Source organism: Tursiops truncatus, chromosome 7, assembly GCF_011762595.2.
Source record: "Tursiops truncatus isolate mTurTru1 chromosome 7, mTurTru1.mat.Y, whole genome shotgun sequence".
Classification (NCBI taxonomy): domain Eukaryota; kingdom Metazoa; phylum Chordata; class Mammalia; order Artiodactyla; family Delphinidae; genus Tursiops; species Tursiops truncatus.
In genome coordinates, this window is record NC_047040.1 from 35,447,374 (window position 1) to 35,470,678 (window position 23,305).

At 39.6% G+C, this 23,305-nt stretch overlaps 1 protein-coding gene across 9 annotated transcripts in view; it reads left to right on the top strand.

Moving 5' to 3' along the window:
* Positions 1-23,305, top strand: part of FTCDNL1 (formiminotransferase cyclodeaminase N-terminal like) — a 109,017-nt gene that overhangs the window by 68,759 nt on the left and 16,953 nt on the right. For 6 of the 9 annotated variants that reach the window (XM_073807433.1, XM_033859913.2, XM_033859916.2 and 3 more), the window contains one exon: positions 13,092-13,277. The exons of 1 other annotated variant lie outside the window; for it this stretch is intronic. In XM_073807433.1, the coding sequence (XP_073663534.1) occupies positions 13,092-13,277 (186 nt within the window). Of the gene's footprint in view, positions 1-13,091; positions 13,278-20,352; positions 20,510-23,305 lie in introns of all 9 variants that reach the window. 2 more of the 9 variants (XR_004527397.2, XR_004527398.2) reach the window with 1 other exon arrangement.

The following is a 23,305-nucleotide window of genomic DNA, read 5'->3' on the forward strand; positions in this document are numbered from 1 at the left end:
ATCTTTAAAATAATTTTGAATTGCAAAGAGAAATTTCCACCACCTCCCTTCCATAGACTAAACTAAGAATAATTTTTCCTAGTCTGCACTTAATTAGAGGCAGTGCAGCATCACAACTACACTGTATTTTCAAATGTCTTCCTTTTCAGAGTACTGTAGCAAGATTAATCAGCCAGTTTTATTTTAGGTATGTGTATGAATTTAGGCAAAAACTTTTAGGGCTATCTGTGTTACCATCTGAGAGATTTTTATGGCTTCTGGTAGAGGATCTTATTTTTCCTTTTCATTAAAAAATACATAAATAAAAAAATCAACTAAACAAAAAACTTGGCTATATTAAGAGAGCTATACTAAAACTAGAGGATGCTTCTAAGATTTCAAGTCTAGCACCCAGTTTAATTTTTAGATTCTGTGCTTTTTTCCCTTTGCTTTTTGTTGAGTATGAGGTGATGGGGTTGAAAAATACCCTTTTTGATTGGTATGTATGTACTTATGAGAATGTGTCAGTTGAAAAATACCCTTTTTGATTGGTATGTATGTACTTATGAGAATGTGTCAGTAGACTTTTTTGAGTATCATTAGAGTTCTGGTTGAAAAAAAATAATAATAAGCTACACGGGCCAGGGGAAATAGAATTTATTCCTAGAGGAAAGGGAATGACAGGCTTGAGGCTTTTCCTAGCTGTGCATTTTGACTGCTATCAAAAGTGTAACAAAACCAAGCATATCAGTTATGTTCCTTGAGCTGCTGAAATGCAATTCTGTTTAACAGTTAAATCTCAACTCCATTTATACCAGTAGTCCTAAAATGCTTCTGAAAGAAACAAAAGCAGAAGGGGAAAGAATGATATCAATACCTCTGTAGACATGAGGTGCGTGTTAGCGTAAGGCAGACAAATACATTTAATGAAGGAGATTCTTAAATACTGTCTTAAATATTGTACATTCTCAATATAATACTACATTTCGGCCATAGTTGGGTCTGTTACAGGCTCAGAAACAAACATTTGTGTTGAGGATATGAAGCTTGAACTTTCCTGTCTCATTGTGCTGATCCTCCTTTTGCAAAGAGGAATAAGCAAACTCATAGAAGTCTCTAAAGTTAAGGCTGAAAGTGATAGATATACATGCATAGAAATGACTAAAAATCATTTTCGAGTACATGTAATCAGCCAACCATAAAGGTTAAATTATATTAAAAAATATTAAATTAGCCTTTTTAGAATATGACTTGTGAAAATGGAAAGATCAGAAGTGCTAATAATAGTGGTGGGGAAAACTTGTCAAGAATGGAAGAAAAACTGGAAAATATTTGTCCTTTAATAGCAATTTAGGAAGCTGCTTTACCTGTTTCAAGCCGGCATGATGACATCATACTCTGTCAGCACAAGGTGATTCACATATTTTTCCTGTCTGACATTACTTACTGTCTCAGGTAGACCACAGCTGCAGGTGACTCTGACAGCTGGGGGCTGGAGAAGAGCTCATAAAACATGATGCCGGTGGTGGGAAATTGATTGCACGGTTTCTCACTAGGGGTACGTCGTACACCTGCTGGTCTTAAACCCTGTTCTCATTTTGTTAGCATAGTGACCCCTTACTCTCCTGTGTAGGTTTGGAATGGATGCTGCTATTTCAGGTTTGCAGCGTCCAGCATCTGCAAAGTGCTTAGGAACCAAATTCAATTCATTCACCTTAACAAATGTTGATAGTTTTAGGAGTTTGAAACCTAGGTGGAGAAACAAAAGTCCATGATTAACTATATAATACAAGTAGATTAGATTTGATATTCTATCCATAAAAGCTATAAAATACTACATGAACATGAGAGGGAGAAATGAATTTCAGTGGAGGGGGAGCACAATAACAAAGCAGGGATAAGCTCAGAAATTCTGGTTTCTTGGGACTCATTGAAAATGTGAAAAGTTCCTGCTCTGGAAATGCTTGACTTCACTGTCGCGGGGAACAGTCGCTTTATGGGAAATGCACACAGAACTGTTGCTTTAAATAATAATGTCACTTATTAGAAAACTGTGAGACTTGACCTTGAAGATTCAAAATTTTTATCTCCTTTAACAGGCCTGTTTGTTTGCATGATGTGAGCATTTGAAATTACAGTACAGGGGATAATTTTTACATAGATTAATTGTGAAAATAAAATGATACAATTAAAACCAGTTTTTTGAATGCAATTTATATAACAAATAAAATAGCTTGCTAGTAACTATTCTTCTGACTAAATTTGAGACATTTCTTTGAAATGCAGGCAATCTGAATTTTACTCTTCAGCTACATTACAAATACCTACCTTGGGCCCTTGGCTTGCAATCATTAGAAACATAAAAGATATTTCCTTGAGTATGAAGAGTATAATGTGCTGTCTCTATTGCTAAATATCATTTTGGCTTTGGTGGTCTTTTCATTGTATGAGAATAATGAAATATCTTTTTTTCTTCATTGGAGAGTAAAAATTAAATTTGATTCCTTCTGACATGAATTGGTATAGAAGAGATAATGGAAGAGAAGTGTTGTTAAAATATATGGGGATTTCTAGTAAGTAGGGACACACCAGTCCAGGAAGGTATTCAGAATTTTCAGAATTTAGAACAGTGGTGTAGGCTCACAGAAGGGAAAGGAAGCAACATACCCTGGCTACTGTGCACCAGGCATTGTGCTAGATGCTTTTCTTAGTTTATCTAATCTTAATCTCTGTATCCATTCTATGAGGTGGTTTCTTTTCTTTCTTTTTTCTTTTATTATTTATTTATTTATTATTTTATTTTATTTTACATCTTCACTGGAGTATAATTGCTTTATAATGGTGTGTTAGTTTCTGCTTATAACAAAGTGAATCAGTTATACATATACACATGTTCCCATATCTCTTCCCTCTTGCATCTCCCTCCCTCCCACCCTCCCTATCCCACCCATCTAGGTGGTCACAAAGCACCGGGCTGATCTCCCTGTGCTATGCGGTTGCTTCCCACTAGCTATCTGTTTTACGTTTGGTAGTGTATATATGTCCATGCCACTCTCTCACTTTGTCACAGCTTACCCTCCCCCCGCCATATCCTCAAGTCCATGCTCTAGTAGGTCTGTGCCTTTATTCCTGTCCTATCCCTAGGTTCTTCATGACATTTTCTTTTCTTAGATTCCATATATATGTGTTAGCATATGGTATTTGTCTTTCTCTTTCTGACTTACTTCACTCTGTATGACAGACTCTAGGTCCATCCACCTCACTACAAATAACTCAGTTTCGTTTCTTTTTATGGCTGAGTAATATTCCATTGTATATATGTGCCACATCTTCTTTATCCATTCATCTGTTGATGGACACTTAGGTTGCTTCCATGTCCTGGCTATTGTAAATAGAGCTGCAAGGAACACTGTGGTAGATGACTCTTTTTGAATTATGGTTTTCTCAGGGTATATGCCCAATAGTGGGATTGCTGGATCATATGGTAGTTCTATTTGTAGTTTTTTAAGGAACCTCCATACTGTTCTCCATAGTGGCTGTACCAATTCACATTCCTACCAGCAGTGCAAGAGTGTTCCCTTTTCTCCACACCCTCTCCAGCATTTATTGTTTCTAGATTTTTTGATGATGGCCATTCTGACCAGTGTGAGATGATATCTCATTGTAGTTTTGATTTGCATTTCTCTAATGATTAATGATGTTGAGCATTCTTTCATGTGTTTGTTGGCAGTCTCTATATCTTCTTTGGAGAAATGTCTATTTAGGTCTTCTGCCCATTTTTGGATTGCGTTGTTTGTTTTTTTGTTATTGAGCTGCATGAGCTGCTTATAAATTTTGGAGATGAATCCTTTGTCAGTTGCTTCATTTGCAAATATTTTCTCCCATTCTGAGGGTTGTCTTTTGGTCTTGTTTATGGTTTCCTTTGCTGTGCAAAAGCTTTGAAGTTTCCTTAGGTCCCATTTGTTTATTTTTGTTTTTATTTCCATTTCTCTAGGAGGTGGGTCAAAAAGAATCTTGCTGTGATTTATGTCATAGAGTGTTCTGCCTATGTTTTCCTGTAAGAGTCTGATAGTTTCTGGCCTTACATTTAGGTCTTTAATCCATTTTGAGCTTATTTTTGTGTATGGTGTTAGGGAGTGATCTAATCTCATACTTTTACATGTACCTGTCTAGTTTTCCCAGCACCACTTATTGAAGAGGCTGTCCTTTCTCCACTATACATTCCTGCCTCTTTTATCAAAGATAAGGTGACCATATGTGCGTGGGTTTATCTCTGGGCTTTCTATCCTGTTCCATTGGTCTATATTTCTGTTTTTGTGCCAGTACCATACTGTCTTGATTACTGTAGCTTTGTAGTATAGTCTGAAGTCAGGGAGCCTGATTCCTCCAGCTCCATTTTTCGTTCTCAAGATTGCTCTGGCTATTCGGGTTCTTTTGTGTTTCCATACAAATTGTGAAATTTTTGGTTCTAGTTCTGTGAAAAATGCCATTGGTAGTTTGATAGGGATTGCAGTGAATCTATAGATTGCTCTGGGTAGTAGAGTCATTTTCACAATGTTGATTCTTCCTATCCAAGAACATGGTATATCTCTCCATCTATTTGTATCATCTTTAATTTCTTTCATCAGTGTCGTATAATTTTCTGCATACAGGTCTTTTGTCTCCTTAGGTAGGTTTATTCCTAGATATTTTATTCTTTTTTTTGCAGTGGTAAATGGGAGTGTTTTCTTGATTTCACTTTCAGATTTTTCATCACTAGTGTATAGGAACGCCAGAGATTTCTGTGCATTAATTTTGTATTCTGCTACTTTACCAAATTCATTGATTAGCCCTTGTAGTTTTCTGGTAGCCTCTTTAGGATTCTCTGTGTATAGTATCATGTCATCTGCAAACAGTGACAGCTTTAGTTCTTTTCTGATTTGGATTCCTTTTATTTTCTTTTCTTCTCTGATTGCTGTGGCTAAAAGTTCCAAAACTATCTTGAATAAGAGTGGTGAGAGTGGGCAACCTTGTCTTGTTCCTGATCTTTCTGGAAATGCTTTCAGTTTTTCACCATTGAGGACATGTTGGCTGTGGGTTTGTCATATATGGCCTTTATTATGTTGAGGAAAGTTCCCTCTATGCCTACTTTCTGAAGAGTTTTTATCATAAGTGGGTGTTGAATTTTGTGGAAAGCTTTCTCTGCATCTATTGAGATGACCATATGGTTTTTCTCCTTCAGTTTGTTAATATGGTGTAGCACATTGATTGATTTGCGTATATTGAAGAATCCTTGCATTCCTGGAATAAACCCCACTTGATCATGGTGTATGATGCTTTTAATGTCTGTTGGATTCTGTTTGCTAGTATTTTGTTGAGGATTTTTGCATCTATGTTCATCAGTGATATTGGCCTGTAGTTTTCTTTCTTTGTTACATCCTTGTCTGGTTTTGGTATCAGGGTGATGGTGGCCTCGTAGAATGAGTTTGGGAGTGTTCCTCCCTCTGCTATATTTTGGAAGAGTTTGAGAAGGATAGGTGTTAGCCCTCATCTAAATGTTTAGTAGAATTCGCCTGTGAAGCCATCTGTTCCTGGGCTTTTGTTTGTTGGAAGATTTTTAATCACAGTTTCAATTTCAGTGCTTGTGATTGGTCTATTCATATTTTCTAATTCTTCCTGATTCACTCTTGGCAGGTTGTGCATTTCTAAGAATCTGTGCATTTCTTCCAGTTTGTCCATTTTATTGACATAGAGTTGCTTGTAGTAATCTCTCATGATCTTTTGTATTTCTGAAGTGTCAGTTGTTACTTCTCCTTTTTCATTTCTAATTCTATCGATTTGAGTCTTCTCCCTTTTTTTCTCGATGAGTCTGGCTAATGGTTTATCAATTTTGTTTATCTTCTCAAAGAACCAGCTTTAGTTTTATTGATCTTTGCTATCGTTTCCTTCATTTCTTTTTCATTTATTTCTGATCTGATCTTTATGATTTCTTTCCTTGTTTTAACTTTGGGGTTTTTTTATTCTTCTTTCTCTAATAGCTTTAGGTGCAAGGTTAGGTTGTTTATTCGAGATGTTTCCTGTTTCTTAAGGTAGGATTGCATTGCTATAAACTTTCCTCTTAGAACTGCTTTTGCTGCATCCCATAGGTTTTGGGTCATCGTGTCTCCATTGTCATTTGTTTCTAGGTATTTTTTGATTTCCTCTTTGATTTCTTCAGTGATCAGTTCGTTATTAAGTAGTGTATTGTTTAGCCTCCATGTGTTTGTATTTTTTATAGATCTTTTCCTATAATTGATATCTAGTCTCATAGCAATGTCATCAGTAAAGATATTGATACGATTTCCGTTTCCTCTAAATTTACCAAGGCTTGATTTGTGACCCAAGATATGATTTATCCTGGAGAATGTTCCATGAGCACTTGAGAAAAATGTGTATTCTGTTGTTGTTGGATGAAATGTCCTATATCAATTAAGTCCATCTTGTTTAATGTATCATTGAAAGCTTGTGTTTCCTTATTTATTTTCATTTTGGACGATCTGTCCATTGGTTAAAGTGGGGTGTTAAAGTCCCCTACTATGAATGTGTTACTGTCGATTTCCCCTTTTATGGCTGTTAGTATTTGCCTTATGTATTGAGGTGCTCTTATGTTGGATGCATAAATATTTACAATTGTTATATCTTCTTCTTGGATGGATCCCTTGATCATTATGTAGTGTCTGCCTTTGTCTCTTCTAATAGTCTTTATTTAAACTCTATTTTGTCTGATATGATAATTGCTACTCCAGCTTTCTTTTGGTTTCCATTTGTATGGAATATCTTTTTCCATCCCCTCACTTTCAGTGTGTATGTGTCTCTAGGTCTGAAGTGGGTCTCTTGAAGACAGCATATATATGGGTCTTGTTTTTGTATTCATTCAGCCAGTCTGTGGCTTTTGGTGGGAGCATTTAATCCATTTACATTAGAGGTAATTATCGATATGTATGTTTCTATTCCCATTTTGTCAATTGTTTGGGGTTTGTTATTGTAGGTCTTTTCCTTCTCTTGTCTTTCTTGCCTAGAGAAGATCCTTTAGCATTTGTTGTAAAGCTGGTTTGGTGGTGCTGAACTCTCTCAGCTTTTGCTTGTCTGTAAAGGTTTTAATTTCTCCATTAAATCTGAGTGAGATCCTTGCTGGGTAGAGTAATCTTGGTTGTAGGTTTTTCTCCTTCATCACTTTAAATATGTCCTGCCAGCCCCTTCTGGCTAGCAGAGTTTCTGCTGAAAGATCAGCTGTTAACCTTATGGGGATTCCCTTGTGTGCTATTTGTTGTTTTTCCCTTGCTGCTTTTAATATGTTTTCTTTGTATTTAATTTTTGACAGTTTGATTAATATGTGTCTTGGCGTGTTTCTCCTTGGATTTATCCTGTATGGGACTCTCTGTGCTTCCTGGACTTGATTAACTATTTCCTTTCCCATATTAGGGAAGTTTTCAACTATAATCTCTTCAAATATTTTCTCAGTCCCTTTCTTTTTCTCTTCTTCTTCTGGAACCCCTATGATTCGAATATTGGTGCATTTAATGTTATCCCAGAGGTCTCTGAGACTGTCCTCAGTTCTTTTCGTTCTTTTTTCTTTATTCTGCTCTGCAGTAGTTATTTCCACTATTTTATCTTCCGGGTCACTTATCCGTTCTTCTGCCTCAGTTATTCTGCTATGGATCCCATCTAGAGTGTTTTTAATTTCATTTATTGTGTTGTTCATCATTGCTTGTTTCATCTTTAGTTCTTCTAGGTCCTTGTTAAATGTTTCATGCATTTTCTCTATTCTATATCCAGGATTTTGGATCATCTTTACTATCATTATTCTGAATTCTTTTTCAGGTAGACTGCCTATTTCCTCTTCATTTGTTAGGTCTGGTGGGTTTTTATCTTGCTCCTTCATCTGCTGTGTGTTTTTCTGTCTTCTCATTTTGCTTAACTTACTGTGTTTGGGGTCTCCTTTTTGCAGGCTGCAGGTTCGTAGTTCCCATTGTTTTTGGTGTCTGTCTCCAGTGGCTAAGGTTGGTTCAGTGGTTTGTGTATGCTTCCTGGTGGAGGGGACTAGTGCCTGTGTTCTGGTGGATGAGGCTGGATCTTGTCTTTCTGGTAGGCAAGTCCACGTCTGGTGGTGTGTTTTGGGGTGTCTGTGGACTTATTATGATTTTAGGCAGCCTCTCTGCTAATGGGTGGGGTTGTGTTCCTGTCTTGCTAGTTGTTTGGCATAGGGTGTCCAGCACTGTAGCTTGCTGGTCTTTGAGTGAAGCTGGGTGCTGGTGTTGAGATGGAGATCTCTGGGAGATTTTTGCTGTTTGATATTATGTGGAGCTGGGAGGTCTCTTGTGGACCAGTGTCCTGAAGTTGGCTCTCCCACCTCAGAGGCACAGCACTGACTCCTGGCTGCAGCACCAAGAGCCTTTCATCCACGCGGCTCAGAATAAAAGAGAGCAAAAGTAGAAAGTAAGAAGGAGGATAAAAGAAAATAAAATAAAGTAAGATAAAATAAAATAAACTTATTAAAATAAAAAATAATTTTTAAGAAAAAAAATTTTTTTAAGTAAAAAAACCCAAAAAAACAACAACAACAAAAAAATGGACGGATAGAACCGTAGGACAAATGGTGAAAGCAAAGCTATACAGACAAAATCTCACACAGAAGCATACACATACACGCTCACAAAAAGAGGAAAAGGGGAAAAAATCATAAATCTTGCTAAGTCCACCTCCTCAATTTGGGATGATTCGTTGTCTTTTCATGTATTCCACAAATGCAGGGTACATCAAGTTGATTGTGGAGATTTAATCCGCTGCTTCTGAGGCTGCTGGGAGAGATTTCCCTTTCTCTTCTTTGTTCTCACAGCTCCCGGGGCTCAGCTTTGGATTTGGCCCAGCCTCTGCGTGTAGGTCGCCTAAGGGAGTCTGTTCTTCGCTCAGACAGGACGGGGTTAAAGGAGCAGCTGATTCGGGGGCTCTGGCTCACTCAGGCCGGGGGGAGGGAGGGGCACAGAGTGCGGGGCGAGCCTGCAGCACAGAGGCCGGCGTGATGTTGCACCAACCTGAGGCACGCTGTGCGTTCTCCCGGGGAAGTTGTCCCTGGATCCTGGGACCCTGGCGGTGGCGGGCTGCACAGGCTCCCCGGAAGTGGGGTGTGGATAGTGACCTGTGCTCGCACACAGGCTTCTTGGTGGCGGCAGCAGCAGCCTTAGCATCTCATGGCCCAGCTCTGGGGTCTGCGCTGTTAGCCGCGGCTCGCACCCGTCTCTGGAGCTCCTTTAAGCAGCGCTCTTAATCCCCTCTCATCGCGCACTAGGAAACAGAGGGAAGAAAAAGTCTCTTGCCTCTTCGGCAGGTCCCGACTTTTCCCCGGACTCCCTCCCGGCCAGCCGTGGCACACTAACCCCCTGCAGGCTGTGTTCACGCCGGCAACCCCAGTCCTCTCCCGGCACTCCGACCAAAGCCCGAGCCTGAACTCCCAGCCCCGCCCGCCCCGGCGGTGTAGCAGACAAGCCTCTCGGGCTGGTGAGTGGTGGGTGAGTGCGGGTCGGCACCGATCCTCTGTGTGGGAATCTCTCCGCTTTGCCCTCTGCACCCCTGTTGCTGTGCTGTGCTCTCCTCCGTGGCTCCGAAGCTTCCCCCCTCCAACACCCGCAGTCTCCTCCCGCGGAGGGGCTTCCTAGTGTGTGGAAACCTTTCCTCCTTCACAGCTCCCTCCCACTGGTGCAGGTCCAGTTCCTATTCTTTTGTCTCTGTTTATTCTTTTTTCTTTTGCCCTACCCAGGTACGTGGGGAGTTTCTTGCCTTTTGGGAGGTCTGAAGTCTTCTGCCAGCGTTCAGTAGGTGTTCTGTAGGAGTTGTTCCACGTGTAGATGTATTTCTGATGTATCTGTGGGGAGGAAGGTGATCTCCGCGTCTTACTCTTCCACCATCTTCCCCCCTCTCCTCTTTTTTCTTTACTTCCTTTATTTTTTCTCCTTTCCTCTCTTTTTATCTCCCTCTTTTTTCCTTTAGTTTTATTAAAGGTTTTTTAAAGCAAGTTCCAAAAATCATATTATTTCACCCCTGCATATTTAAAATATCTGTAAGCAATGTGGACATTTTCTTATATCGCCACAATGCCATTATCACACCCAACAAAATGATCGTTTTTTGGTACCATCTAATATCCAGTGTATAACCCAAGCAAACGTCTTTCTATGATGGGCTTGTCTGAATCTGGATCTACACATGGTTCACATATTGAGGTGATTGTTGTATCTCTTTCTCTTTTGATCTAGCCCAGTTCCCCGCCCCCCTTTTTTCCTCCAATTCACTGGTTGCAGAAACTAGGTCAGTTGTCCTATGGAATTTCCACATTCTGGATCATCTGTTTGCTCCCTTGTGGTGTCATTTAATTTGTTTCTTTATCCCTCTCATTTCATACAGACTTTAAGTTAGCCCCTTGATCGGGTTAAAGTTCTTTTTTTTTTTTTTTTTTTTGGCAAAACTTCTTCAAAGGTGGGCTGTGAGCTTCATACATGTCCTATCAGGAAGCCACAATGTCTGATTATCTCACATCTGGTGATGCAAAGATGAATTGCCCTTGTTCCTAATTGACTTTTCATGAGGGTTTTATCCATTGATGATCTTTGCCTGAAACAGTTATTTTCTTAGGGTCTCCAAAATGGTGATTTTCTAATCATATCATTTCTTCCACAGTTATTAGTTAGATTTTTTTCTATTAAAAAATCTTTCCCTCATCAGTTCAGGCTATCTGGCTACCCTGAAATACAGTTTATACAGGCAAGGCAGGATAAATGCTTATTTTTATTCCTTTTAATTGCCAGATTTCTAGATAAGGAGTTGGTGCTTTAGAGGAAGCTTTTTTTTTTTTTTTCATTTTCACTTTACAGACAAAGAACTTGAGGCTCAGAGATGTCAAAAAAAATTGCTCAAGATCCCAAACAGGTATTAAGGAGCAGAAATGGTGTTCAAACCAATATCTTCTGGCCTCAAAAGCATATGCTAATTCTACTAAACCAAAATGGACCCCTGCCCTCAACCCCCCAGCTGCTGACAGCTGGGAGTTGCTACTGCAAATATCTCCCCCTGCTTTGCCCTTTAAGAACCAGGCTCCAAGAATCCTCCTTTACAGCATTCTGGGCTTTATAAACTTATGCAATACTCCAGAACTGTAGTTCCAAATAGAGGTGCTGGCCTGGCTAGGCCAAGAACTGAGCAGAGCCAGGAAATAGGTCACACTATTGCTATTTAGAGGGAGGGGCTTTAGCATCACAGTTTGTGTCTTAGGCTCCTGTGACAACCAAAGTGTGAGTCACTCTAAGTTATGGCTGGAGCAGATAACGGTGATCCAAACAATTTGGAGAGTTGTCAGATGTTAAGATGTCTTAACTAAGTCTCCTAAACCATTTTCCCTTTCTTCTGCCACCCCTGCTCTCTGCCATTCCAGATTTGAGGGGAGTACTTAGGTAACTGCCTAAACATTATTTTACAATGCCTAAACCTCTGTTAACTGTGTCACTGGCATCTGCCTGCTCCCCCGCCCTGAAGCCCATGGTCCTTTAGTATCTTAAAGTAGTGTTAAAGAAGTAGAGTTCACTCAGTAAATTTGGGAGATTATCTTGGCTTTGTGGTGTCTACATATCACGGGCTTCTAGTGCTAGAGTCTCTACCTGACTCAGAGAAAGAATGTTTCTCTGGGACTTCCCTGGTGGTCCAGTGCGTAAGACTGCACTCCCAATGCAGGGGGCCTGGTTCGATCCCTGGTCAGGGAACTAGATCCCGCATGCGTGCCGCAACTAAGAGTGCACATGCTGCAACTAAAGATCCCACATGCCTCAACGAAGATCCCGTGGGCCGCAACTAAGACCTGGTGCAGCCAAACTAAATTAATAATAAATAAATAAATATTTTTAAAAAAGAACATTTCCCTAGACTTCATACAACCCAGAGGTACAAAATTTTTTTAATGCCCTCCACATTTCACCCCTCCCATCAGCATAGCAGTCTACATTAGAAACAAACAAATAACCAACCTTCAGAATTGTAGTTGGAGAGGTTTCCTGTGCTTATGGGGCTAAAGGCCCCATCTCAGCCTCTGATGTTCCATGATGGGCCTCCAAATAGGGGAGGCCCACAGTCCTGCTGTCCCAGGCCAGTACCCAAATTCCCAAATACCTGCATCTATACATCAGAAAAAAATTTATGCTATCTCTATCCTTGCTTACAGGGGACTGTGATTAGTGCCATGAAAACATGCTGTCAGCTGCAAACAGCAGTCCCCTAAAGCAGTTCTCTAGAAAAAACAGGAAGGTAATTCTGTAATCTGCCTTGAAAAGATAAGGTCAGAGACAGAATCTAGATATAAAAATGGCAGAAGAGAATGAATAAACGTCATTCAGAGAGTAGCCTCCATAAAATTATATTTAAATACTAGGCTTCCTTACAGAATATCTGACCCAATACTATCCAGTAGAACTTTCTGTGATGATGGAAATGTTCTGTATCTGCACTGTCCAATAGGAAGACCACTGGCCACATGTGGTTATTGAGCACTTGAAATGTGGCTCATGCAACTGAAAAAACTAACTTTTATTGCATTTCATTTAATTAATTAAAATTAAAATTTAATGGAATGTGTAGCTAAGGGTTACCATATTGGACAATGCAGATCTGGCCCCCGTATTCTTAACTTTTTCTTTCTCCTAACAGTATACATAATTTGGGGCTGTTATAAAATAGTTAAAAAATTGAAGGTACCAATTTTATTAATCTTAGTGATGAATTTTCCTTACGGAATTAGATTCATAATGGCTTAGAAATTCTAGCCTCCTTGTACATAGACAAACTTTTTATTATGAGACTAACTTCAAGGGAAAATTAATTATGCTCAAACTTTGATTTTTAAAATTTGTTTGAATTATATGCTTTAGTGGTGATGGTTATAACAGCGATAGGAACGCACTTAATGCTACTGAACTGTACACTTAGAAATGGTTAAAATGGTAAATTTTGTGTTAAATATATTTTACCACAATAAAATAAAGAAAATTATGTGCTTTATTTTCTTTCATTAGGCCTGATTTTAATTTAATTTTGTTAAAATTTCCCACTGTCCATAGACCTTGCTGAGAATCTGGTCCAGCATGTTCCTGGCTGCAGTGTGTTTTTCTTTGGTGAGGCCGACCTGCCTGAGAAGCGCACTCTTGTCCAGAGAAGGAAACAACTGGGCTGGTTCACAAGGAGGGATTTCAGTGCTCTTAAACCTGACCTGGGAGTTGCACCTGCCCGAAGATGTGGTTTAACAGGTTCACAGTATGGTTTTGTTCTGCTTTTCTTGTTGTTGTTGTTGTTTTTTAATTTATTTATTTAATTTATTTATTTTTGGCTGCATTGGGTCTTCGTTGCTACACACAGGCTTTCTCTAGTTGCAACGAGCAGGGGCTACTCTTTGTTGTGGTGTGCGGGCTTCTCATTGCAGTGGCTTCTCTTGTTGTGGAGCACGGGCTCTAGACGCGCGGGCTTCAGTAGTTGTGGCTTGTGGGCTCAGTAGTTGTGGCTTGTGGGCTCTAGAGTGCAGGCTCAGTAGCTGTGGCGCACGGGCTTAGTTGCTGCACGGCATGTGGGATCTTCCTGGACCAGGGCTTGAACCCATGTCCCCTGCATTGGCAGGCAGATTCTTAACCATGCGCCACCAGGGAAGCCCCTCTGCTTTTGTTTTTAAACTTGAGTATTCTGAGGTCACCTTCATTTGATCCCTCCCACATAATACAGGAGGGCTTTAGCTGGGGCTCCTTCTTGGCTTGGTTGAAGGTCTCCTCATGCCTCTTTCTTACCCATGCCTTCATGAGCTGACCAGAGAGGCTGGAAGCCCTCATCATATATTCCATGAGAGCCCCCAAGAGTGATGTTCAAGATAAATAACGAGCCCTGCAGCGTGGCCACTGATGGTGAGAATGGTTGACACCAGGACAGGTCCTGGAGGCTCGCTGCTGTGCTGGGCATGAGCGTGTATCCTGGGGACACTTGGTGGCTCAGGACTTGGGTAGAGCTTACTTTTAGCTGGTAGGAAAGTCTTTCAGCACTTAAACATCCAGTGTGTCCAAGTTGATGCTTACAGCTGGAAGTCAGTTCTAGAGGCACCCTGGAGACAAGCTTTTCTACACAGCAGGCTCTAGGCCAGAGAGAACAAACATGGGGAATGGTATTCTTCCTTCCCCTGGATCTCACCAACTCTTACCTCTCTCTGCTACTCCAGACCCACTCCTTGCTTAGAGCTTACCTTCGGAAAAGGCAGTAGCACCCCATCCAAAATGCCATCCCCATTCACTGCACTTCACCATCCTAGTGCCATTTATTTGAGTCTTAATTCTTTCACCCTCAAGTATCTTCTGTAGGGATCACAAATTAAACCATGCTAGGTAACATTTTCATAGTCAGTTAATATTTTAGCCGTTACTAAGATACTAGGTCCCCAAGGAGCAAGAGGTGGGCAACCATAAGAAACACATTTCCCCATGGTGCAGTTACCCATAGGCTTTTGGTTACTAATCCCTGGTGCAGAATTCTGCTCTCAAACCAATGATATCTATAATCAAGCAGAGCAGTACAATGAAAACAGTGCAGGCTTTGAGGCTCTGCTCGAATCCTGGCCTTGCTGTTCATTGGCCGTGTGACTTCAGAGTGTTCCTTAACTCATTAAGCCTCAGTTCCCATATCTATAAAATGGACATAATAATTACATCTCCCTCATGAGACTGTGAAGTTGAAATAATGTCTATTAAGTGCCGAACACAGTACTAAGGGGCCATTTTTTCCTTCCATTTAGAGAAAAGATTTATAAAAAATTGTGTGTTAGTCTTTACTTATGGAAAAAGGAAGAAGCTGATTGCTCCCTGCCAATTTGAACCTCACATATTTTCCCACGATTTGTCTCACAAATGTAGAAGTGTAAGTTTGTGACTAAATTTTCAGACAGCTATTTCCTGGCTTCTAATTTGGGCCTTACTAAAGACTGAAAGGATTATTTCACAAACCTTGTCAGCGCAGTGCCCAGTGACTGGGATTACAGTCAGTGAACAGGAATTAGAAGCAGGGATCCTAGTACTAGAGAACAGAACTGGCTTTAGTATTGGATTAGGCAGTCCCTGGAAAAACTTCATTCTCTTTCTGCATTGCTATGAGACTGAATGGGTCGGTATTTAGGGAGAACTTTAGAGGACTCTAAAAAGCATATCTGAGTTAAAGACTAAATGTTCATGTTATCACTAATCATATTCAATCTTCTAAGTACAAACTTGGTTTGTAATTGTCTAAACCAAAGTGAACACTGCTCCCCCATCTCACCTAATGGTTGTCTGGTGTTGGGATAATCTCACCCATTTTACATTGTTTGATTGGAATGGACAAGCCACTGGGATTTCTAATTTCTTCTCTATTTTTACTCCATGTGGAGATCTGTGATTTACATGGAGAATTTCATCAACATCTGAAAATCCTAAGTTTACTTTAAAATGCCAAGATTGGCACAAAAATGTTTAAAGATGGTATTTTAAAGGTAAAATTTGATACTGATAAAGATTTAGTTAGAGGCACTCATGCTGCTAACAGTAGCATCAATTGGTATAAACTTTTTGGAAGTGAGTTGGTGATGTGTATTAAGAGCTCCAAGAATATATGTAACTGCTTTGCAGAAATTCTAGTTCTAGTGATAGATTTATCTTAAGGAAATAGATTTATTCCTGAGGAAATAATAAAAAGTACATGTACTTATGCACAAGTATGTTTATCAAAGAACTATTTATAATAGTAAATACGGGAAACAATGTAAATGTTCAGTATTTGAGAGTGATTATTAAATAAGCTATACCTAGGTGAAAGACTATTATGCAAGCAATTAAGTGTGAAGGTTTGGAAGAATTTTTAGAGACTTGAAAAATACAATACAATGTAGAGAGAATTTGCAGTTTATTAATTAATGCAACAAATATTTTTTTTTAATATTTTTATTTATTTGGCTGCGCCGGGTCTTAGCTGTGGCATGCGAACTCTTAGTTGCAGCATATGGGAGCTAGTTCCCTGACCAGGGATCGAACCCAGAGCCCCCTGCATTGGGAGCGTGGAGTCTTAGCCACTAGACCACTAGGGAAGTCCCTGCAACAAATATTTATCAAGTATCTAGTATGTGCTAGGCACTATCGTCAGTGGGGAAAATAGAATTTATTTGCCCTCAAAGAATTTACATTCCAGGGATTTTCCTGGTGGCGCAGTGGTTAAGAATCTGCCTGCCAATGCAGGGGACACAGGTTCAAGCCCTGGTCCAGGAAGATCTCACATGCTGCGGAGCAGCTAAGCCCGTGTGCCACAACTATTGAGCCTGCGCTCTAGAGCCCGTGAGCCACAACTACTGAGCCCACGTACCACAACTACTGAAGCCCGTGCACCTAGAGCCCGTGCTCCGCAACAAGAGGAGCCACCGCAGTGAGAAGCCCGCGCACCGCAACGAAGAGTAGCCCCCGCTCGCCGCAACTAGAGAAAACCTGCGAGCAGCAACGAAGACTCAACGCAGCCAAAAAAAAAAGAGTTTACATTCCAGTGGGGAAGGGGTGAAGAGAGCGACAGTAAATAACAAGCTTAATAAATAAAGAATTATATAGTATGTTAGAAAATAAGTGCTACAGCCAAAAAAACAAACAAAACTGTAGTTCACTCCCATCCCAGACACATGATTCCCATTGTCCTGTTCAGTTTTTTTTTTTTTTTTTTTTTTTTGCCGTACGCGTGCCTCTCACCGCTGTGGCCTCTCCTGTTGCGGAGCACAGGCTCCGGACGCGCAGGCTCAGCGGCCATGGCTCATGGGCCCAGCCGCTACGCGGCACGTGGGATCTTCCCGGACCGGGGCACGAACCCGTGTCCCCTGCATCGGCAGGCGGACTCTCAACCACTGCGCCACCAGGGAGGTCCTGAACTACAGTTTTTAAATGGGATAAACCAAAGTAGGCCTCATAGTGAAGGCAGTGTCGGAGCAAAGACTGGGAGAGAGGCAGTTAGCCACGTGGAGATGTGGACAGTAGTCTCAGGCAGAGAGAAAGCCAGTGTCAAGGCCAAAGGATATAAAGTAGTATAAACAGTATGATCTCAATATTGTAAAATATATGTATGCATCTATTTATTTTATTTATGTTATATATTTGTAAGAAAAGTGTTTTTAAATTCTTAAAGCTTTCAACTTATTTTCATTATTTCTCTAAATTGATTTGATCTTGTGATTACTTTCCATCATCTTTCATAAAGGCTAATTATTGAGGTTTATCAATGATCAGTTTTATAAAAGCTGGGTGTCATTGCATTTATTCAGATTGCTGATGAAAGATTTAAGAAAAGAAGGGAAAAGTAGCACAACTTTCCCCTCCGTATGTCTTTTTTGCTAATATCTCCTAAGTGGCAGAATCCTCAGTTTGTGCAAAAAACATGAAAATTATAAGTTGCCAAGGCTAGGTAGACTGTTATTCATCGAGAGACACCTCATTTAATAGGCTCAAAGCAGATTCTAATAGAAAAGTAAAATGTTTCAGAGAGGAACAGCGAATAAAGGATATGGATAAACAGTTTCTAATATTTCATGAACAAGATTATAATTCGAGTTTAAGACACATAATCAACAGAAATCTTAGGTTACCTTACTTGCACGAATTATCTCTTAAGAAACACGTAAGAAGGAGTAAAATGTTTTCATTTTTAAAAGTAATATCTACTGAAGGAGAATTTCTAGCACCTCTGTCATTAGGGTAGAAATGTTATTCATCTAATTTTTCAGTGAATTTAGTTCCTAACTATGGCGATTTCCCTCCTTATTTTTAAATTTAATGGCTTTATATATTTTTCTAACATTTTTTATTTACATCAATGTTTCTCAACATAGTTTTCCACTCCTCCCATCAAAACAGAAAAGCTTCAACACATTGCGTATTTATTTCTTTTCCTAAAAAAATTAAATAGAAATGATTGGTGCTATCAACTGAACACTTACAGTTAACTTTCCAGTGACAAAGTAATCTACACAGTACCCAAGAGGAAGCAGAATCTATAAGGGAACAGGTTTCTGTTTTGAAGTTCCCTGAGAATATTATAAACAGAAGAGAAAAAAGTGAGCTCAGAAATGATTAACACCCATAGTCAGTGCCAAACACACAAAATCTTTTAAACCAAATTCCTTTTAAAAGTTTGTAGTTGGCCAGCTCATGAGGAACATAAATAAGGACAAAGCAGTAATAGTTGATACTTTTAGATCTATAAATAAATACTTTATACATATATATTTTAAAACCCTAAACATTTATAGGATAATTTAAACACCGCTGGCTGATATATGACTGGCCTGCATATATGCATCATTGTTTAAAAATAGAGGGACAGTTCTTTGAACTGTAGTTTCATATGATGCCTTAGGAATCATAGATGGAGGTAATTGGCACATCTTGGAATCAAGGACTTCTGTTTAGTTATTTCAATGGGTTAGTGAGAGCTGTCCCTGCTTAGTTCTGTCTCAGTAAATGAGAAGTTGCAGCATCAGGCACTTTTCTTGACATTGAATAATGCCGTTTACTTCACACCCAAAACTTTACCTAGTCTTTGAAAAATAATTTCTAGTTTTAGAATGAGTCCTGTTTTGAGGAACCTATTTTCATAATTTTCTACATTTGCTTGTAAATCTAGTTGGAATGAAAGGCTCAATGTGTAATTAAGTGTGTAACCTGTAATAGAAGCATGAAGGACTTTGCTTTTGTCTCTGCATGAGCTGGTGAAAGGCACTGTTCTATAGAAAACCTGGGAGCAGGCAGGTCACCTGAGGTTCCTTTCAACTGGACTGGCTTCATTCCATTATGATATTAACATGTATCTACCTCTGTGATTTCCTCTCTGAAGTACTGTTACTCTGAAAGATTCAGAGTTGAGAAATTGAGGCTCACAATTCCTTGCAGAGTGGGAAAACGTCATAGCCATTTTGCTGAAAGACAGCTGAGCAGAGGCAGTGTCCCTGAAGAGGTAGAACTTGAATTCAGACTCACGGGGAGCCACTGCCGGCCCTATGCCACACAGTGTCACTCAGCTTTCTTTTCTGTGGATTTGGCCACATGCATAAGAGTCCTGCATTCTTCCCGCCATGGGAGTATCGGACTTAGCAATTATGTTTGAGTTTTATGGCTTTAGTCATCAAATGTCCTGTTTCAGCTGTGGTTTCTCTTTAGTACATGTTCTAAAAAATTTAAAATACCAATACGTAATGATGACTAATTGCTTTTGGTGTAATAACAGCTGTTTATATTTTTGAACCTGAGTTCCAAGTCTGTTTTCTTGCTCTGTTTGTTAGTCTGAAGCAAGGACCACATTTAGGCTAGGTTTTATGTTATTTTAACTTTCATATTTTTACACCCAGTAACCTGCATGGTTCCTGGAACTCAGCAGGTTTTCAGTAAAAACATATTTAATGAGGGAGTCGCACATTAGTTCATGAGAATCTCTTTATTTATTCAAACTGTAATGTAATCCACAAATTTGCAGTTCTCTCTTCAGATATAAAAATGCCAAATATCCCAAAGCACCACCTCGGCTCTCTCCTCATGCATCTTTTAAAACTAAGCCGCCAAAGAGGAACTTAATATGATAAATAGAACTTCTAAATACATCCCTTAGCAACTTCTGACTCCCTAAAATGAAATCCTTTCTGTGGAGGAAAATATATAGAATCTTTTCACCATTAATTGATTGAAGATGATGGCACCTGGAACTATTTTTGAGAATAATTTTGATCTAAAGGGGGAAAAAAATACATGTGTTTCTTTTGAGTGCTGCTTTTTCATTTTTCTAATGGCCTCTTCACTATTGTTTTGTCTGAATGCAGTTTTTTATTTGTGTTATTCCAGACATGGTCCTACCGCAAGCATCTTTAAACCAGACATTAATAGCATAGTTCACAGTCATTACTGCCAGTGCTCAAACACAAATATTGCATTTGTGTTTGCAAAAGCTACACATCAGATGTTAATTAAGTGCATTTGTTTTTTTTATGCTTAAACAATCTGGCATAAAGAGTTTACATCTATATCAGTTCACCATAAGGTCTCTACAATATCTGAATCACCAGCCGTACAGTATATGATAAATACAGTGTTTCCACACAAGAAAATAACAGAATTGTCAGGAAAACATCAGGCCTGTTATATTTCCCTGTGAAATAATAGCAACTGAATCTCAGTTTCTTTTTCTTTTTGATAAAAAAAGTATATAACTAGGAGTAAACACCAATATTTAGAATGATAAATTTTTCATTAAAGAACACATGGAAAGTGAAATCATACCAAAGATTTTTTTCCTTGTTTTTAGCTTGCTTCAGGGCGTTGTGACAGTTGCGTTGGAATAAAATTGGAATTTCAGCTTTGCAGTGAGGAGATTCATGCTGCCGCCAGAGCAGCCGAGTGCCAATCTGCGGGAGGCAGGAGCGGGGCGAGACCGCAAACTGAGAAACAAACTTTCACATCAGGTTTCTAATTTTAGAGCAAAAAATGGAATTTCTTTAATTATATGACATTTAACTAGAATTACGATTTTCTGGGATTAATTACCTCCCTTATTTAAAGAATCTTTACTAAGTTTAAACTAGCATAAAAAAATCAAATTCAGCATTTCATATAAGGTCACTGGGACTGCTGGATTTAAATGCAGAATTTGATTCATTAGAATTGGGTCACCATATTGGTGTTGGACATGGGAAGGATTAAATGGAGGAATTAGAAATGCGTGCATTTGGGCAGAAAGCAGTTTCTCTTCTTCTTTTCTTTTTTTTTTGCGGTACGCGGGCCTCTCACTGTTGTGGCCTCTCCCGTTGCGGAGCACAGGCTCCGGACACGCAGGCTCAGCAGCTATGGCTCACGGGCCTAGCTGCTTCGCGGCATGTGGGATCTTCCAGGACTGGGGCACGAACCCATGTCCCCTGCATCGGCAGGTGGACTCTCAACCACTGCGCCACCAGGGAAGCCCTCTTCTTCTTTTCTTTTCTTTTTCCCTTTCTTTCTCCCTTTCTTCCTTTCTTCCTTTCTTTCCTTCTAAGAAATGGGTCATGACCTCACAACCCCTCAGGAAGGGTACTACTACCTGATTAGGCCAGAAACTTCTCAGCTTCATTGACTGTCTCTGTTTATTCACTGCTTGAATAAGATATAATGATAAAACAAAATTAATTATTATATAATTAAAGTTTAATAGAAGTATTTAAGGGACTTCCCTGGAGGTGCAGTGGTTAAGAATCCGCCTGCCAATGCAGGGGACACGGGTTCGATCCCTGGTCCAGGAAGATCCCACATGACATGGAGCAACTAAGACCGTGCGCCACAACTACTGAGCCTGTGCTCTAGAGCCCGCGAGCCACAACTATTGAGCCCGCGTGCCACAACTACTGAAGCCCGCGCACCTCAACGAAGAGTAGCCCCTGCTCAACACAACTAGAGACAGCCCATGCACAGCAACAAAGACCCAATGCAGCCAAAAATAAATAAATAAATTTTAAAAAAGGATTTAAAACACACATAACAAGAGCATACACAAAAGTAATGATTATACTGTGTTGTTTGTGATTACTCTTATTTTATTTAGAAGAGAATATAAAAGTTACTTCTAATGTTCAATTTTATTTTTCTAAGAAATAATTAGCTTTTGAAGGAATTTTTTAAGTAGAGATTTATTTTAATTAAGTGAATCAGTGTTGGGACAAGTGAATTCTTTATGGCACTCTTGTGCTCTGGACTTAACATCTAAGCTTATTCTACATCTAATAACTTATCTTAGGTAATGAGTTCATTTATTAGCAAGAATGATCAATTTTAGAAATTCTGTGACAGAAGGTACAGTTATTGGGCACATGGTGGTAACAGGTGCCTTGGAATCTGCTGGATGGGGGATTCAGAAAAAGTCCCATGTCTTTAGGGATGGAATGGTCCATGCCACCATACTGTGGGGAGGACGAGCCCTGGGTCCATATGAACGAACTTGCCTTGGAAGTGACTAGCTCCCCCAAGCTGATAACTTACATATGAATATCTGAATGTTGACTGGGCATATCAAAGTTCTGGTATAGCAAAGCACAATAGGCCCAATAAGTATTTTGAATAGTATCAATACTTAGTATAACCCAATATATGTATACATACTTTTCAGCAAAATCTGAGTGTGATCTAGCTATTTGTTTGAATAATGATAAAGATGAGGCCACTTCTTGAGTCAGAATAGGGTATGTATATCAGATATGAGAAAAATGGGGCTGTTTGTAACATTACCTGTTGAGGGGTAGAGGAGAGAGAAACCATGCTTGGATGCTTTCCATTAATGAATGACATTAGCATTGACAAGAAAAATTTCCAGTTGTACTCTGTGAACTGTTAAAACTGATACAATTCTCAAAGATATTTAGAGTAAGTGATTGGTATATGAGGTTGAGAGAGATATGTATTGACTGTTAGGAAATTTAATTTTTATGAAATAAGCATTATGGAGAAATACTGTAATCTGATTCATTCCTGCAGAATTCCCAGTAGGAAGAGGCCCAGCCTCGGGAGTTGAAATGTTTCATTATGTACATGTGTGGGAAAAAGATGAAATGTGGTTTCCGTGTGCTGATTTTCTGTAAAGCGTCTATTAGTATGAGAGTACCCAGGCTAGGCAGCAAAGCCCCCAAACCACGACTGTCTAGGGGAAAGTGAATTCAGCAGGATCTCTCACTGGATACTGACACCATGAGCAATAAGTTTGAAAGTAGCAAGAAAAAGCATTGACAGTAAAATAATGTTGGAATAGTAACTAAAGAATTGTCTTATGCTGAAGGTGAGGTCAGCCTTTTATCCCTCATCAATCCCTAGTCACTTTGCATTTAGAAATGTAAAGTTCCCCCAAAATGAAGAAACTGCAAACCTAAGCTTTTTATACCAATACTAATTTAACCAAGTTGTCCATCTTATAATGTAAACTATAATTAGAGCAGGGCTATTTATGTAACATGAGCTGCATCTTCCCCAAGGCAGGGAAAAGCAGGACAGTTGCCCCTGGGCTCTAGAGTAACCAGGCTCTGGAGTAGCAATGGCAGTCCCAGTCCCTTGGGAAGCTGGGGATGGAAGAAAGAGATGCCTCCAACTGGTTATACCAAGAAGGTATACATAGTGCCCCAAACCCTGCCCTGCCAAACCCACATGGTCATGAGACACAAGAGTCCCTTTGTCCTTCCCAATTCCAAGACTGTTTGTCACTTTTTAGTGACCTCCTTTCCTAGCCAAGACTGTTGCTGAGGTTC